This window comes from Tachysurus fulvidraco, chromosome 22 (genome assembly GCF_022655615.1).
Source record: "Tachysurus fulvidraco isolate hzauxx_2018 chromosome 22, HZAU_PFXX_2.0, whole genome shotgun sequence".
Taxonomy (NCBI): Eukaryota; Metazoa; Chordata; class Actinopteri; order Siluriformes; family Bagridae; genus Tachysurus; species Tachysurus fulvidraco.
In genome coordinates this window covers 7,316,691-7,333,601 of record NC_062539.1, presented here as the reverse complement: position 1 = coordinate 7,333,601, position 16,911 = coordinate 7,316,691, and the positions used below count along the sequence as shown (strand labels likewise).

The window sequence follows — 16,911 nt, the reverse complement described above, 5'->3', positions numbered from 1 at the left end:
GGAAAATTATCATAGGCCATATTTCATTTACATTTCAGTGTTGTTGTTTTTTTTCTTTTTTTTTTCTTTTTTTTTTGTCATAATCAAATCTAGACAGTAAATGATGTAAAAGTCCAGGCTGGGCATTAACATACAGGTATACTACTTCATAAATAAGATGAAAAAATATAAATAAAAAATATATTACATTAACATCTAGTATAATATCTAAATCTAAATAACACAAGTAAAAAATATTTAGAATTCCTCTCAGTCCAATCAGTGTTTTTTTTTATTTATTTTATTATTATTTATTTATTTATTATTTATTTATTTTATTGTTTTTTTATTTATTTTATTTATTTTATTAGGAAAAAAAATAGAACACAATTCCTTTCATTATCACAAGGCTTTTTTCCCCTAATTGTAATGAATGAAGTGAATTGTATTTCCAGTAGAAAGCGTGTTGAATTTCATTACCCAGAATCCCACGCGCACTCAGTAAACAAACGCGTCAAACAACACCGACGCCATTTTGAACGTAGCCTTAAAATGGCAGTAAATGCAGAGGAGACGCGGAGGTTCACTTTGGTTTCTGTGCGTAAATGTGAAGGAAAACTTTCGTTTGTTGTTTCCAACGCAGACTGAGCGTTAAGAGAGACTGATGTGGGGAAAATGGATATAACGACTGCGGTGTTTAACGCGGCGAGAGACGGCAAACTGAAACTTATCCAGAAGTTGCTGAGCAACAAAAGTGCTGAGGAGTTAGAGGCGCTCGCCGAGGAGAAGACGCAGGGAGGGACGCCGCTCCTCGTCGCCTCTCGGTACGGACATTTGGAAGTGGTTAATTATTTACTTGAATATTGCAAAGCTAACGTAGAGCTTGGGGGTTCGGTTAATTTTGATGGCGAGACGATTGAAGGAGCTCCGCCGCTCTGGGCAGCTTCAGCCGCGGGGCATTTAGCGGTTGTGAAAACTCTGTTAAAACACGGTGCTTCTGTTAATAACACGACCCTCACCAACTCCACTCCCCTGCGCGCTGCCTGCTTTGATGGACACCTCGAAATCGTGCGTTACCTCGTTGAACATCACGCCGACATGGAGGTCGCGAACCGACACGGACACACATGCCTCATGATCTCCTGCTATAAAGGGCACCGAGAAATCGCCAAGTTTCTGCTGGAGCGCGGCGCTGACGTTAACCGCAGGAGCGTGAAAGGGAACACTGCACTGCATGACTGTGCTGAGTCTGGAAGTCTGGACATCATGAAAATGCTTCTGAAGTGCAAAGCTAGGATGGAGAGAGACGGCTATGGTATGACACCATTGCTGGCTGCCAGCGTTACCGGCCACACGAACATTGTAGAGTATCTCATCCACCAGCCGAGAGCTACGAGAGAGGAGAGCGTCGATGCCTTGGAGCTCCTGGGTGCAACTTATGTAGACAAAAAGCGCGATCTGATGGGTGCCATGCGCTACTGGAGAAGAGCAATGGAGCTCCGACAAGCAGAAGATAGAGCAAACTTTCTGGCTAAGCCACCACCTGGCCCACCCATTCCAGCATATGACTGCGCTCGAGAGGTGAACACGGCGGAGGAGCTGGAGGCCCTGATCACTGACCCCGACGAAATGCGCATGCAGGCTCTCCTGATTCGAGAGCGCATCCTGGGCCCTTCACACCCAGACACATCTTACTACATCCGCTACCGGGGTGCTGTCTACGCCGACTCAGGAGATTTTGAGCGTTGTGTGAGTCTGTGGAAATATGCACTAGACATGCAGCAGAGCAACCTGGACCCACTGAGCCCCATGACAGCCAGCAGCTTTTTGTCATTTGCAGAGCTTTTCAGTTTTGTCCTCCAAGACCGTGCAAAAGGTGCACCAGCTGCCCGCGTCGCCTTCAATGACCTGATGGGCGTCCTGGCTAAGGGTGTCTGTGAGGTGGAGCGTGCCGTGGCACAGCGGGATAATCAGCCTGATGCGGCGCAATTTACTAAAGCCCTGTCCATCATACTCCATCTCATATTCTTGTTGGAGAAACTGGAGTGTAGCCCATTGCAAGAGCATCAGAAGAAACAGAGTGTGTACCGGCTACTCAAGCTGAACCCAAGGGGTCGGAATGGGTTAACACCCCTGCACATGGCTGTGGATAAGGACACCACTGCGGTGGGCCGTTACCCCGTGGGGCGTTTTCCTTCTCTGCCTGTGGCTGCGCTGCTGCTGGAGTGTGGCGCAGATGTAGACTCGCGTGACTCAGACAACAACACGCCTCTTCATGTGGCGGCACGTAACGGCTGCCCCAAGCTTATGACGCTGCTGGTACACTCTGGAGCACACTTTGATGCAACTAATGCACAATGCAAGATGCCTTACGAGCTGCTGGAGGAGGCGGGAGGAGCAAGGCATTTGTTGAACCCTCTTTGCCATGTCACACTACAATGCTTGGCTGCCCGTGCTGTCGGGAGACACAGAGTGCCCTACAAGGGACTCGCTTCTGAGGAAATGGAGGCCTTCATCGAGCTCCACTGATCTTACCTCAAATCCTAATTCCAGACTCCAGGTTCAGACCATGTCCCCTGTTTCTGAACATTTTCATGAACCTTTCTTGCCTCTATATCAGGTCTCACTTTTTTCCGAAGGCCATCTTGATGAAATGGAGGCCTTCATGTTGCACTTACATTACCTCACCATCCGCCTGTCTTCCTGATCGTAGTCTCTCTCCTTATCAAGCAGACTAAATCTTAAGCCTCGTAACCACTTGCTCAGGCTTCATCTGAATCACAGCAATAATTGCAGTCTAATAATCACAAACAGGGAAAGATGTGTTTTTACATTTGTGTGCTTGTTTATACATGCCTCCTCTTTTCCTCCACTTTGTAAGGGCTTGTTGAAGGAAGTAATACAAGAACAGAGACTTTTTGATGCTCTGGAGTACTGTTTGAAGGGAAAAAACTTTGATTCAAGCTTTATTTGTAATCTGATGTTTTTTCTTCTTTTTTTTCTGCCTCCCTTTTTTAAGTTCTTTAATTTATGCCTGTTTGTGTATAAAGTTGAAATGGTGACAGGGTTGATATTAAGGCAAGGTTGAAAATCTGCATTATAATTAGCAATGATGCACCTCACTGACTGGTGTGTAAGAGAATGAAGTGTGATTAGTCAGTTTTTGCATGCTCTTGTAATGCACATCAGTACTGATAATCAGACATTTTGATCTGATTACTTTCTTTCGCCAAATCTCACAAAATATGATGTGGTTTTATTAACATCCCCCTGTTACAATATCAAAGCTGTAGGCCTATAGGCTGATGCCTCTTGTGCCAAATAATGGCCAAATTCTTTCAATTGAATGGATTTTGCTTCTAAAGCACTAAGTACTAATTTGTTTTGTGTTCGTCAATTGTCAGAACAAACAGTACTAATGTGGCTAGCAATGAACGAAAGCCACTGTTGCTGTGCTGATGAGGTCATGCTAGCTCTGGCCATTAAAATCCGTTTATTCTTAGCCACATCGGTGTGGTATGGTTGAATTATCCCTTGTGTAAGCGTAGCTAAGCGGGAATGCAGGACATCTGCAGTATGTTTTGCACTACATTACCCACACAAGAGCAGGAGAGATATTGCCCTCTGTGCTGTCTCTCCCTACTTTGTACAATTCTTCTAATGTTTAGGACATGGCACTTTACCCAGTCTGGGGTCACCACTGATATCTATGCAGCAAAGGTGGATTTACATCTCATCTGGCATCCCAGGTCTTTTCAATGTAGAAGAGCCAGCTCAACATTGACAACTTTTATTGCAGTCTTATTTCTGATTGTCCTGTCTGTGTATGTCGGCATGCTGGTTTCACTGTAAATCCTACTCGAATTAAAAAGCACTTTGAAACATGCTAACACTACTTAGCCTTTTAAGCAAAGGTCCTGACTCAGTGACTTTCGATAGGTGTGATTAATTTAAGAAAGTTCAATGGTTTTGGAGATGCCTGAATAAATAATTCATGTATCACATCTGAGTTGTGTGTGTGTGTCTGTGTGTGTATGGTGTCTGTGTGCGTGTCTGTCTGTGTGTGTGACTGTGTCTGTGTGTCTGTCTGTCTGTCTGTGTGTCTGGGGTGTGTGTGTCGGGGGTGTCTGTGTGTGTGTCTGTGTGGAGGGTTTGGGGTGTCTGTCTGTCTGTGTGTGTGTCTGGCGTGTGTGTCTGTCTGTCTGGCGTGTGTGTGTGTGTCTGTCTGTCTGGTGTGTGTCTGTCTGTCTGGTGTGCGTCTGTCTGTCTGGTGTGCGTCTGTCTGTCTGGTGTGTGTGTCTGTCTGTCTGGTGTGTGTCTGTCTGTCAGTCTGGTGTGTGTCTGTCTGTCTGTCTGGTGTGTGTCTGTCTGTCTGTCTGTCTGGTGTGTGTCTGTCTGTCTGGTGTGTGTGTGTGTGTCTGTCTGTCTGGTGTGTGTGTGTGTGTGTGTGTGTGTGTGTGTGTCTCTCTCTCTGTCTGTCTGTCTGTCTGTCTGTCTGGCTGGTGTGTGTGTGTGTCTGTCTGTGTGTGTCTCTGTGTGTGAGAGAGAATGAGAATGGGTGTGGAGGTGTTCTTGTTTTTTTTACATGCAGTATCTGTCGCTTGTATGTTGCTGCATTGGTATGTTGTTATGCATAGGAGAGAAACCTGTCTGGCAGATTTCAACCTACATTACTGGCGGTAAATGAAAAAGCAGTTTTGAGATCATTTCAGACAACCATTGGGAATAGATCTGTCATGTATTTAAAGCATTGATTTACATTTGTATATTTCTGTTAATGAAATATCAGTGCAGATATAGATAATGGGTATCATTTTCATTGTGATGTCATATCTCTTACTCTGTACAGAACTCTTGTATTACAATATACTGATGACATATTTGCGGAGACCTTTGGCTCTCTTATGGTGTTAAGGCTCTTCCGACTAGCCACTTTGATCAAACTATTATGAAGCATTATTGTTCTTAAGGGTGCGATCTCTTCCTGGAGTAATCCGCCCTGTCCTCAGGGCATGAGGGTCATTGAAGGTTTGATGAGGATAAAAGAGGTGTAATTCGTATACTATAGATTTGCTTCATAGGTTAAAGAAGGGGGAATTTAAAGCAGCAAAAATGATCAAGTCCGGGATCTTGGGTACAGTTTTAGATCAGTAACTAAACCCGTACTTAAACTGCATGAATTATTTTCTTTAGTCAGGGTTTTAGCATTATCACAGGTCCTGAGACAACACAGATTAAAGTACTAAATTACCTGCTACTGGTCTGTAAAGCTGCTTTGTGTAAAAGCTCTATACCTAATTAAGTTGACTAAATAGCTCTGAACTATAACAAGTAGGGTATTGACTTGGCTTTTCATACAAATGTCGTAAAGACGTAAAACATAACCCTGTTTCTGTAACTCTAAAACTGCTCAGCTATATCTATATGAACTTTGGATTAAGGTCAGCAAAACAAGCTACATTTAAGTATAAATATTATACTGTAAACGAGTCATTTTGCAAAGTTTATCATATGGACATTTCAACAGCACAAACGAATGCAGATGTAATGAAATGAATAATAAACTTGCAGGGAAATTAAGAAAATCCAGGAAGCATTAATCAAAACAAGATGAAGTAATAAATACAAATGCAAAACACCATCGATGCTTTTTCTCTTAAGATTTCCGATTTTTGTTCTAAATCCCAAAAACTTGCTAGCACGCTGCACATTAAGAGGTTACTAACATGCATTTGATTTACATTCATTAAAGGCTTGTTATTATTTTAATAGCAGAGAAACCAAAAAAAAAAAAAATTGTTCAAGGCTGTGACTTAAAAATAAGGATGTGGGTGGGTTTTCTTTTGGTTAATTAAGGTTGATGAGTGAATTTTGTTCTTTGCTCACAGTTGCATAACTTATTAGAATCGGAAAAAGCTGTCAAACTACCACAGGAACGCATGAACTGGGAGACACTGGTGTGGAAAGCTACTCGGTTAATTAAGTTCCATAAATGATGTATCTGCTTTGAGAACTTTGACAGTCGTTCTTGCTGTCTGACGTGATTATCTTTGAAATTAAAGATGCGTGATTGTGCGTGGTGTCTTTAGGCTTAATGTAATCTATTTAAAGAGACTGAAGAGGGTCCTGGATGGAAACTGAGGTTAGAACTGTCTGTAGCATATTTTGGGTGAAGGGTGGTTTGTGTACCTGTGCATGCTGACAGGAAATGGGGCACCAAAGAAATGTAATAGGTGGATTTTCCGAACATCTAGATATGAGAGTGGTCAAAGCAGACTTTGGTGGCTGCAGTTTGTATGATTACACACATTATTTATCAACCCAAAAAGTAATTTTCTCATTTCTTTTCTGGGTTTAATTGAATGTGAGAGTAGTGTATGGTCATTTATCAAACCTGGCTCTCTCTCTCTCTCTCTCTCTCTCTCTCTCTCTCTCTCTCTCTCTCTCTCTCTCTCTCTCTCTCTCTCTCTCTCTCTCTCACTATATAGTTTCAGTGTTTGTACGGCTATTATGCATCATTGTTTTCTATTTATTATTATTATAAGTGTTTCTGCTCAAGAAAAACTCCATTCAAACTCTATTTTGAATGAATAAATATATTTTTGGTTTTAATCAGATTTAGAATTGAATTAATTTAATGAAGTAATTATAATCTGATCATTTTTAATCAGACGCAGTGAATTTTGTCTGTCTATTTACTGATGTCTCGATGTGCTTCAAAGCTGACCAATCAGTAGCTTCACCCCAAACACACCGTAGGTGCTTCACTCATTCATTCTCTATATATTTATTTTGAATAAATACTTTTAAATGATTCATTTAGCCTAAACTGCTTAACATATAGATTCCATTCAAAGTTTCTTTCTTTCTTTCTTTCTTTCTTTCTTTCTTTCTTTTATTCTTTCTTTCTTTCTTAGCACTTCCTTCAGTTTTATGTCTTTTGTACTTAGTAACCTTCCACACTCGAGTTCCCTTCTGACTTCGTGCCATCCCTCATAGCGAATGTGAGCGGCTCCCAAACGTTTCTTGTGCTTGATGTAGAAAGATGATCTTTCCACCTCAGCTCTTAAGGTATAAATAGTGTGTGGTGAATGTCAGAGGGAATGTGTGTGTTCGGGAGGTGGTCTGCCCTGGTAATGATGGTGTTTCCTTGGCTATTTTAGGATTCTGTATCCTCTCTCTCTCGCTCTGCTGTCTGTTCTTGTAAGGCAACACTATACAGTTGAGTCAGTGATCAAACACTTAAGTCTGGCCTCTTTTCCTCCTCATGGGACTGGCTTTACTTCCCTACACATAACACCCGATCACCTGAGTATCATCCATTCAAAAAAATAATCGGCTTAATTTTTCAATTTGGATTTCATTGTGATTTCTATAGAACTTGGTTGAAATGGGAACAAAGCAGCTTTACAAAAATCCAGATGTAGATTTGTAGTTAGATCCCTAATGAGCAAGGAAAATCTGAGACAACATAAAGAAAGTAACCTCAGTTGGAACCAGACTAGAACCAATCCTCTTCTGGGTGACACCAGATAATGGAATTATAAAGATTGTTTATATACAACTGAACACCATAGAGCCAAAAAGTACTAAGTGTGCTGAAATGATGTTCAGTTTAGTTTTAATGTATTACATTACATCAACAAACACTGTAACTTATCCAGTCAGCGGTAAGATTTTTATGATGTACACACACACACACACACACACACACACACACACACACACACACACACACAGAGTTGTGTATATGCAGTCATCTCAGTAATGAACAGTGCCTGGTTTGCTCTAGATGTAATACTTGGCATTTGAAAATGTTCAATCTTGGCTTAATCAAAATGTTGTTTCCCATGAACTGAGTATTTTAAATACATTTTTGACCTTATTCTCTCAAGAGGCTTCTGTGTGTGGCTGCTCTACCATAAAGGCCTGATCACACCCCTGACTAACACTCTTCTCAACCCATTTACTCAATGTGGCTGGAGTACAGCTCTATGAATCCCAATGATTCCAAACGTCGTCTATTTAAGTCTACCGGAAGCTAACGTGCTTATCTGAACCATGATAACTTCAAATGTTTTTAAGTGCCTCTTCCCAAATCTATCTCTAGAGGTTTACAGACCTCTAATCCCCTAAACCTCTAAACCGTTGCCCTTGTGGATTGATTTCTATGTCAGCTGTAGGGCTTTATATAGACTAAGGTGTGTGCGGTGTATACAGTATATTGAACTGGCTTGAACCAAACAGATGTTTGTAGAATTGTAAACCCCTTACTTTTTTTTTATTTTTTTTTTTATAAACTGTTCGAAGTTTATAATTGGAGCTCAGAGCTTCATTATTCCAAGGTTGTGATAAATATCTATCATCTGAATAAAATGACGAAGCAATTGATTCCACTACTAATGATTTTCGTTTTTAATAAGCAATAAGATTATAACAGATGGTCGGTCCCATTAAACAGGTGAGGTTTTAAGATAAAGCTCATTTGGTTGAACTAAATTAAGATCTCAGAGCTCTAGAGATTTGATACCGAGAACAGGTTACTGTCTCTGTGGAATGAAACATATTATCTCCATGTCTCTATGGGTTTCCTCTGGGTTCTATACGTTCCTATGTTTTTCCCACAATACATCACTGTGTTAGCTTGCATACAGTAAATTGCCTCTGTGTCGAATGTGGATGTGAATGGTGCCTAGCATTGAACTGGTATACCATCCACGCCGTATCCAACTCATAGCCAGAGTTCCTGTGATCTCCAGATCTACACGACTCAAGAGGTATCTGAAGTTCAATTTCTGAAGGAATTAGTATTGATATCTTAATTGTCATGTGTAATCAATATGGTCTTCCATTAAAAAGGCTTTTCATGCTTAAACATATGAGAGAAAAGGGAGAAAGATTGCAGTAGAGCTAACAGTCTTTAGCTCCTTTCTGCCTCTCCACACCTCAACCAAGAAGGCTGAGACTATGTTCTCTCTCCTGCTAGCTCCTCTGCCTTATAGGACCAGGGCTGGATAACTTACTGAGAGATTATACTTCTTGTAAATGAAACTATATATAATGTGTCACAATTTGACTCAATAAAAGATTGAGTATCCAGCTGAAATTATACTCAAGTATATTCAGAAAGACGTCAAGTCAGTAATGTTTACAAAGTCGAGTAACTTCTAACATTGTACTTATCTCAAACTGTTAGATGATTTTAAATTCAAAGCAGCTACACAGCTTTGCCTGTGTATACTTCATTTAATTGGTGTAAATTTGCCATTTAATTGGTGTCTTTACCATTTTCCACTTAATGTCTAGGCTACTGAAGTTTATACTAGTCTAACAAGCTCTGCCAACACAACGGGCTAGCTAAGTTAAATATAGCATTCAACACTGCATTTCAGAGGCTTATCTACAGTATGATCCTTCATAGTTGTTTCTATCCTTGGTCCTGAAGAAACGTTGTCTCATTTCACTGTGTACTGCAACAGCTATATATGGTTGAAATGTCAATAAAAGCTTGACTTGACCATTAAAAGCGAAAGTAAAAAAAAATCGTAAAATACAAGTTTTCTTGTAAATGTATTCACAGTATAGAAATGATATTCAGTTAGCTAAACTAACCTTGTTGTTCATTTCTTTATTTTTTAAAGCTGCATTATGCCTACTGGTTGCAGTCCAGGCTGTGCATACTTAATGTACAGCTTCTGACTTGCCACTGAATTGACTACAAAGACTTGTATAGCCGCTAGGTGGCAGTAGACCATAGATCTTTTTATCACAGTTGAATAAGATTTGGCCATTTACAGGAAAAGAGACAAAATAGGTTTCTTTGGGTCTGACTTTGACCGGTTTCTGTCCTCTGAAAGAGCAAGCGTGCATCAAGTGATACAATCTGAAAAGATAGAGATCAGCTGTGACGGCTTTTCTGAAACATGAACAACCTGTTCTGCCACAATCTCCTTCTAAAGGGAACCATGAGCTGGAAAACCTTTTCTATTTTTAGCTTATGCTCAGTTCCTGTTCTTTATTCACTCGTATGCTTTAAATCAAGTATGGAAACCTTTTATTTAGCAGCTTATAGCGTTTTTATATTTGATATAAAAATATTTTTGTAGGTTCATACCACTTGTAACCTGGTTTGTGTTTGATTTGCTCTAGAGAATGAAATAGATCATAGAGTTCTGGATCTGCTAATGTATCTGGGAAACTCGAGTTATCTGACATCAATCAAGTGTCCATTTTGTCTCGTCTGAAGTAGGGCACTTAACACTGGGGTTGTTTCCTTGCTTTCTTTTATATCCGCCATCACATTCAGCAACATTATCTCCTCTGTTTAGTAACTGCAGAAATCATTTATAGGTTCATGTTAACATTTCATTGGTAGCAACTTACACTAGGAGTTTTACTTATGAGACCCCACATAAACGGATAAAAAAAGGGTTTTGAGAGACAGCAAGAAGACATAATGGATATAATGTTAGTGACAATATGAACTAACGAGATACGAGGGCTTTAACGCAACATTAAAATTATGTCTATAATCAAATAAATACACATCATGTAGTTTTTTAAAGATCTTATATAACTTAATCTTCCTTAGTAGAATATGCTTTATAACCTTCATTTAGTGATATAACCATATAACCTTCATCTACTGTTGCAGTTACATCCTAGAAACTAACCTGGGAATATTTTTCACATGCTTTGTTGTTGGTTTTTTTTTATTATTATTGATTTATTTTTTATCGGTTCAGCATCTATAAATGTTAAATATACACAGCTCAGTGCTCACTGGGACGGTGGGTTTAAGTTTAAATTGAAATTAAAATAACAATTTATGTTATTTGTCAGCAATGACAAGTTTTTAATAGTGAAAACGGCTGCATTGAATTTTGGTTCAATGTGTAACACATCAGTTCTTGCATTTCTGCATGTATATGTATAGACATGTCTAGCCAAGCCCTGTTCATTGTGGATCTGATGCCTTGTGTGGTTTAGTCCCAGCTCCAGACTGACTCGTCTGAGCAACCTAATTATATGGTCTTCAATAACATCTAAATATTAGAGACTTATGTTGGATTAGTAGTCAAACTAAAATAGATCCTCAGGAGTCAGCACCACTGTGTTCGTCTCATAAACTGCATTTATATAATTCATTAGCCAGAAAGTTTTGTCAAATCAAACTTTGAGAAAGAAAGCAGAATACAATCAACACATTACTTTTACAACAGAAAACCACGTGAGGGTTACAAGAATACATTTTATCAATGTATTAAAACGAGATGCATGATGGCTGTAGAAAGGAATGAGAACGTATACAGGACTGAGCTTGCAGTAAATTAATTCTCAATCAGGAATTCAAGTTTACTACTAGAATCGTTAAGGCTAATTCTTTATTCGTATAAAGTTCAACTGACCAAGACATGTACTGAAAGGACATACAAACAAATCATATGTTATTAACTTGTTAATGTCAAAGGATATGTTTATATCTCAAAAAAAAAAAAATCCTTGCCTATTAATTACTAATACTTATAAAAAGAATGGACAAAATCTCTGAGCTCTTTTAACCCCAGAGAATAGACAGTTTAAGGTATAATGTGGCGATGTGAGGAATATATCAGTCATTAAAGGCAAACAAAATACATTGAAGGAAAAGATGCCTTAACTGTAAGCATCACCATTTCATTTTTAAAATTTTTTTTTTATTTAATAATTTTGGGTTGAAGCTGTAATCCATATCATGCTGTAGATATATTTCCGCTAAGTTACAGACATGTTCTAGTCATCATTCAATGACAATATGTGATATGAAAGCGATCACTCATTTGCTGTCACTCATCTGCAGTGAGCCCACTGTGTTGATATCACACAGTTCACATTATGCTACATTAGGTGCATTAACCCATTTATTCTGCCAGTGCAAATAAAATTATAGGTTGTCATGATTTTTTTATGTCCCAGTTGGAACTGGTATCAGCTCAAAGGCACAGGGTTGCCGTAACACAGCTCCAGGGTTTTGAGTTCCAGCTTGAGCTCTGTGTTTAGTGTCATCCAAAAACAGTACATGGAATGGCAAATCTAAATTTTCCCCACTACCATCTGGTCAATACATGTCCGTGTGTGTGACTGAGTGTGTTAGATGGCCTGCGATCTCATTTATGTTGCATCCCTGTCCATGCCCAGTGTTCCCAGGATAGACTCTGGATCTATTTCAACCCTGACCCAAATAAAGTGGTTACTGAAGCTAACTGGACACATGACCAAAGCCATGTGCTTTTAACCTGCACCTGAGAAATAAGAACTCTGCATTAAAAGGAACAAATAAAGTTATAATATCTTGTGAATCTTAAAGGGTGTATTGTTAATATCACTGTGTTTGTACTGCCACATTTATACTTTCAATAAACATGTAAAATGTGCATCATAACAGTTGTATATATAATTCAGCAGATCAGTCTTAATACATTATTTCTGTTACTTATAAAAGTGAATTCATTTGGTTAACTTTACTATACTATAGTGCTGTACATAAAATTCTAAATCAGTGATCAACTGATATAATTGTCATATACAAAGGCTAGTGAACTGTACATTTCCTTGTCAATAGGCTTACTTTTTTTCCATTGGAGAAACTCAATATTTTCTAACATTCTGTAAGACAAAAACTGTGAACGTGTGGAAATGAAATTCGTGATCTCAGGGAGAAAGTACTTTCCTGTGTGGAGAATTGACCCAGACAGATCCAGACAGTTAAGGCTAAGAAAAACATAACTGAAATGTATGATGGTAAGATGAGGATGAGGATGATGATGATGATGGTGAAACTGATAGGAAGTGGCTGTTATATTTAAATATGATAGTATAATAATCAGTGTACTCTGAGTGTACATCCAATCCGATGTTGATTTCTTTGTTCTTTTACTAAAAGAATAAAAATAACTATGAAATGAATAATTGATGAATGTAACCATATATACTCTAATTTTCTGTCTCAATCTCTTGTAGCACTCTGAGATAAGGTTCAGTTGTTAGGGTAAGAGGATAAGAGGATACCTAGACTTGTGAGCAATTGCTTATGGAATAAAATATTAAGTTAAGCACATCCAAGTGTTGGTAGTGATTTTAGTCTTGGTAGCTCATTTGGCAAACAAATTTCTTATGTATATATCTTGAATATATCTAAATCTACTAAAGGCGGTAGAGTGTTTTTGTATTTAGCTCCCAAACTTTGGAAAAAACTTCCTGATAGTGTTCGGGCTTAGACACACTTTCCCAGTTTAAATGTACATTAAAAATTCATCTCTGTAGTCAGGCGTAGATCTAATACTTCCCATAATATTGTGCTCTAAAACATCTGACCAAATACACATACATTAATCCCTCTCCACTGATTCTCCATCCTGAGGCATCCAGAAATTGTACCAGCTCCGATTGTCTTCCTTGCCATGAAGATTTTGGACCTCCGCTGAGATGAGGGCGACTCTGTGAGGATCCTGAGACATTAGAGATGTTCCAGGTCCAGATAGACTCTGCAATACTAAAGAGGAGATGCCAACTCCATGTGGGCTTTGAGGACAACAACCTCTTCATCAGTACAACATTTGTTAGAATGTATATTTATAATCACATCCTCCAGTGTCACCCATATGAGGATGAGGTTCCCCTTTGTGTCTGGTTCCTCTCAAGGTTTCTTCCTTTACCGTTCAAGGGAGTTTTTCCTTGCCACAGTCACCTGAGTCACCTCAGACTTGCTCAATGGGGATAAAAACAAACACATCTATCTATCTAATATTAATCTTGAATTCTGTATTCTATTAATCTTTATAGTATTCCTTATAATAACCTTTTGTTCTTTGTTTATGTTCTGTAAAGCTGCTTTGAGACAGCATCAATTGTAAAAAGCGCTATACAAATAAAATTGAATTGAATTGTATGTAGTATGCTTTTCGAATAATCAGACCTTAAGGATGTCATGCACCATTAATAAGCTTTTTAGAATATTGTCCACTGCATAGCTTCACATACATTTGGGATGAAATGGGTTGAAACACTACACTAGATAATGGAATAAAGATTTTTCTGCTCACTTTTAGTCTATGACTAATTCTCAGAGCTTTGTTTGGTTGGAGAAAAAGCGAATGTGAGCACACTAATTGTTTCTCAGTCTGCCCAAGCATCTCCTGAGGATGCTGAGCGCCTTCCGTCACGTGACTGATGAGAGGGGGCGGGGCTTGGAGGTAAGGGAGGGTACCAAAAAAACGAGAGGCAGTTTTTTTTTTACCTTGGAGTATCGATGACATCAACCACCTCTTATTCTCCCATCGAGCGTGCAGCCGACGAAAGCTTGTGAACAAAAAAAAAATGGGGGCGCGGAGATAACGGTGTCGGAAAGAGGTTTTTTTTTACCTGCGAGTCACTGTCTCCATCTCGGTGTCCTGGATACGCGGAATTTTACGGTTCAAACCCGCTCGCGCTGATGGACATAAAGCGCGAGCGCAAATGAATTTGTCCCGACGCTGCAAACGCAGAGACAACAAAGGTAGACTGGCTTTCCAGTATAGTGAATAATACATCATAAATAGTGCATGCATTATTATTATTTTTTTATTTTTGTTGTTGTCCTTGTACATACTTTTTGCATTTTTATCTCATGCACCCCACCCTAAAATAGCATTTATTTTTTATTCACCTTTCCATTGTAGTCTACTTAAAGATTAGGTTTACTGTAAGCAAGCATGATGCGCGAGCCGCCTGATGCTTTGTATAAATTGATGCATGTGATTATGGATAAGCTTTGTTTCGGTATTATAATGTGCACCAGTGTGCATTTTGTTGGCTGTTGCACTACGGGATGCTCGCGCTGTTTGTCAGTCGCATCCGGTGCTTTTGCCAGCGCGCGCTCTCATTGTTCGCGTTATAATCCACCGGGGAGCTTCACTCATGAACGCTTACAAACGCGGGGCCTTTTGTTCCAATTTCACTTCATTTCAGACTCCATTAACTTCTGCTGGATTTTTTTCCCATGCAATTTGGGCTTATCTGTAAGTATAAATGCTTAAAAAACCTGCCCTGTGTTTCAGTTTTAAAGCTATAGAGAATATTTCTTATTATATCATGCATGTAATAACCAAAATCACTGCTGGATGATGTCAGTATTATTATTATTTTTTTTTTCAAAAATTGATAGTTCATAACCCAGATGTTCATTAAGCATATTATTATTCATATGGTAAAATCTGTGAAAATATTTCTCCTAAATATATAATGTGGCTTTATGACCAAAGTAAACACCAGGTTTGTGATTTCCTTTTGTGTGTTTGTGATGAACATTATGGGTTAGATTAATATAAGGATACACATCTGTGCACATATATAAAGGTGGTGATCTATACACACATTAGTTAATCCGAGCCGCTTCTTATCCTAATTCTGGCTAGATTATTACGCAGATTATTTTAGAATTGTATTAGGAATTTGGATGGGAAATCTATACTGCATGATACCAAACTGCACGAAGCTCCAGCTGTGCCAGAGGATTTACTCGAGAAATTAAATATCGGCTCATACAGCAAATAAGAATGAAATGTATTGCTTAATAAAAATGAGAAATAAAGAAATAAGCTTATTAAGAATAAACTGGGGGATATTCATCAGTACCAGACATACAATTATTATACAGAGTTGTTATAGGCTTAATTACAATTAGCCCCATGTCAAATATCTATATCTAAAGATATAAAAATTGCTTTGCTGTTTATAAAAGACAGAATATACTGTCACAAAATTAAAAAAAGAAACTTTTTTAGTTTTTTTTTAAATTTAGTTATACCTGTCATATCCAGTTTTGAGAAATCTCTCCAAGCTAAATCAGAATAGACCTGACTACTCCTAAACCTATATGCAACTAGTATTTTTTCTCTGTGAATGTCATTTATTGGGTGTGTGCTTGTCAGACTCAGACATGTGTAGCTCAGCACTAATAATAATCTTTCAAGAGTCAAATGCATCGTGTCTCGAGAAAGTCGCATTATCCTACGCCTGCGTGGACACTTTCCTGTCCTTTTTTCTCCTTCTACTCACCTTTGTGTGGATTACTCATTCAAAGTGGTGTGGTGTGTGTCCGGATGGCTGAAAAATAGGCACAGAGTGGGCCTGAAGGCTTTTTATAACGTTTTCATTGGGCTATTTGTGGTATGTGAGTGGGTGAACATGCTGTCAGAATCTCCCAACAAGCTTCTATCACGTGTAGCAACTATTTTCGCATCACCGTAGCGAGATGAGTGTTGGTGTAATGATAAAGTTACATGACACTTGGATACTACCCATCTTCGAGTAACAGAAGAAGTTAATCACAATTCACTATATATGTTTTTATCCAACAGTTTAAATTCACTATATATGCTTCTATTCTGTTTTCATCAGCTCTTTTTTTGGTAAATAGATTAAAGACGGGGCGGTGCATTGGCATAGCAGGTAGCATTTTTACCTCACAGCTCCAGGGTTCTGTGGGTTGTTCCTGAGCTTGAGTTTCCTCCGGTTTCTGCCCACCTCCAAAACCCATGCTGGCAAGGCAGATTACCTAGACAGAATTGCCCTAAAATTTGAATGTGTGTGTCTGTGTGTGCATGGAGCCTCCTGCAATGGATGGTATATTCTTCTGCCTTACATCTTCTGGTCTTTACAAAATCCATCATGATATGTCCAGGATGATGTGGTTAGTAAGAATGAATGAATGGCAGAAGACTGGATGGCATCATCAAATGAGCACCAACCAAACTGATTCTTTGAGCAACATTTAATCTTTTCAATTACAGTGCGTCCATTACTGTTTGTATCATTGTTTCTGCTCTAGGCATACTAGAACACACACACACACACACACACACACACACACACACACACACACACACACACACACACACACACACACACACACAC

At 39.0% G+C, this 16,911-nt stretch overlaps 2 protein-coding genes across 14 annotated transcripts in view; both read left to right on the top strand.

The window, feature by feature from the left end:
- Positions 1-483: 483 nt before the first annotated feature.
- Positions 484-3,983, top strand: fem1a (fem-1 homolog a). The gene has a single exon (XM_027150790.2). It carries the CDS (start codon positions 655-657, stop codon positions 2,506-2,508), a length of 1,854 nt encoding a protein of 617 aa, XP_027006591.2. The 5' UTR covers positions 484-654; the 3' UTR covers positions 2,509-3,983.
- Positions 3,984-14,237: 10,254 nt separating this feature from the next.
- The window catches only part of ptprsb (protein tyrosine phosphatase receptor type Sb), a 125,326-nt gene continuing 122,652 nt past the window's right edge, over positions 14,238-16,911 (top strand). For 5 of the 13 annotated variants that reach the window (XM_047806218.1, XM_047806216.1, XM_047806215.1 and 2 more), the window contains exon 1: positions 14,239-14,512. In XM_047806218.1, coding sequence (XP_047662174.1) covers positions 14,473-14,512 — 40 coding nt within the window. In that variant the 5' untranslated portion in view covers positions 14,239-14,472. Of the gene's footprint in view, positions 14,513-14,954; positions 15,015-16,911 lie in introns of those variants that run through there. The other 8 variants (XM_047806214.1, XM_047806212.1, XM_047806213.1 and 5 more) reach the window with 4 other exon arrangements.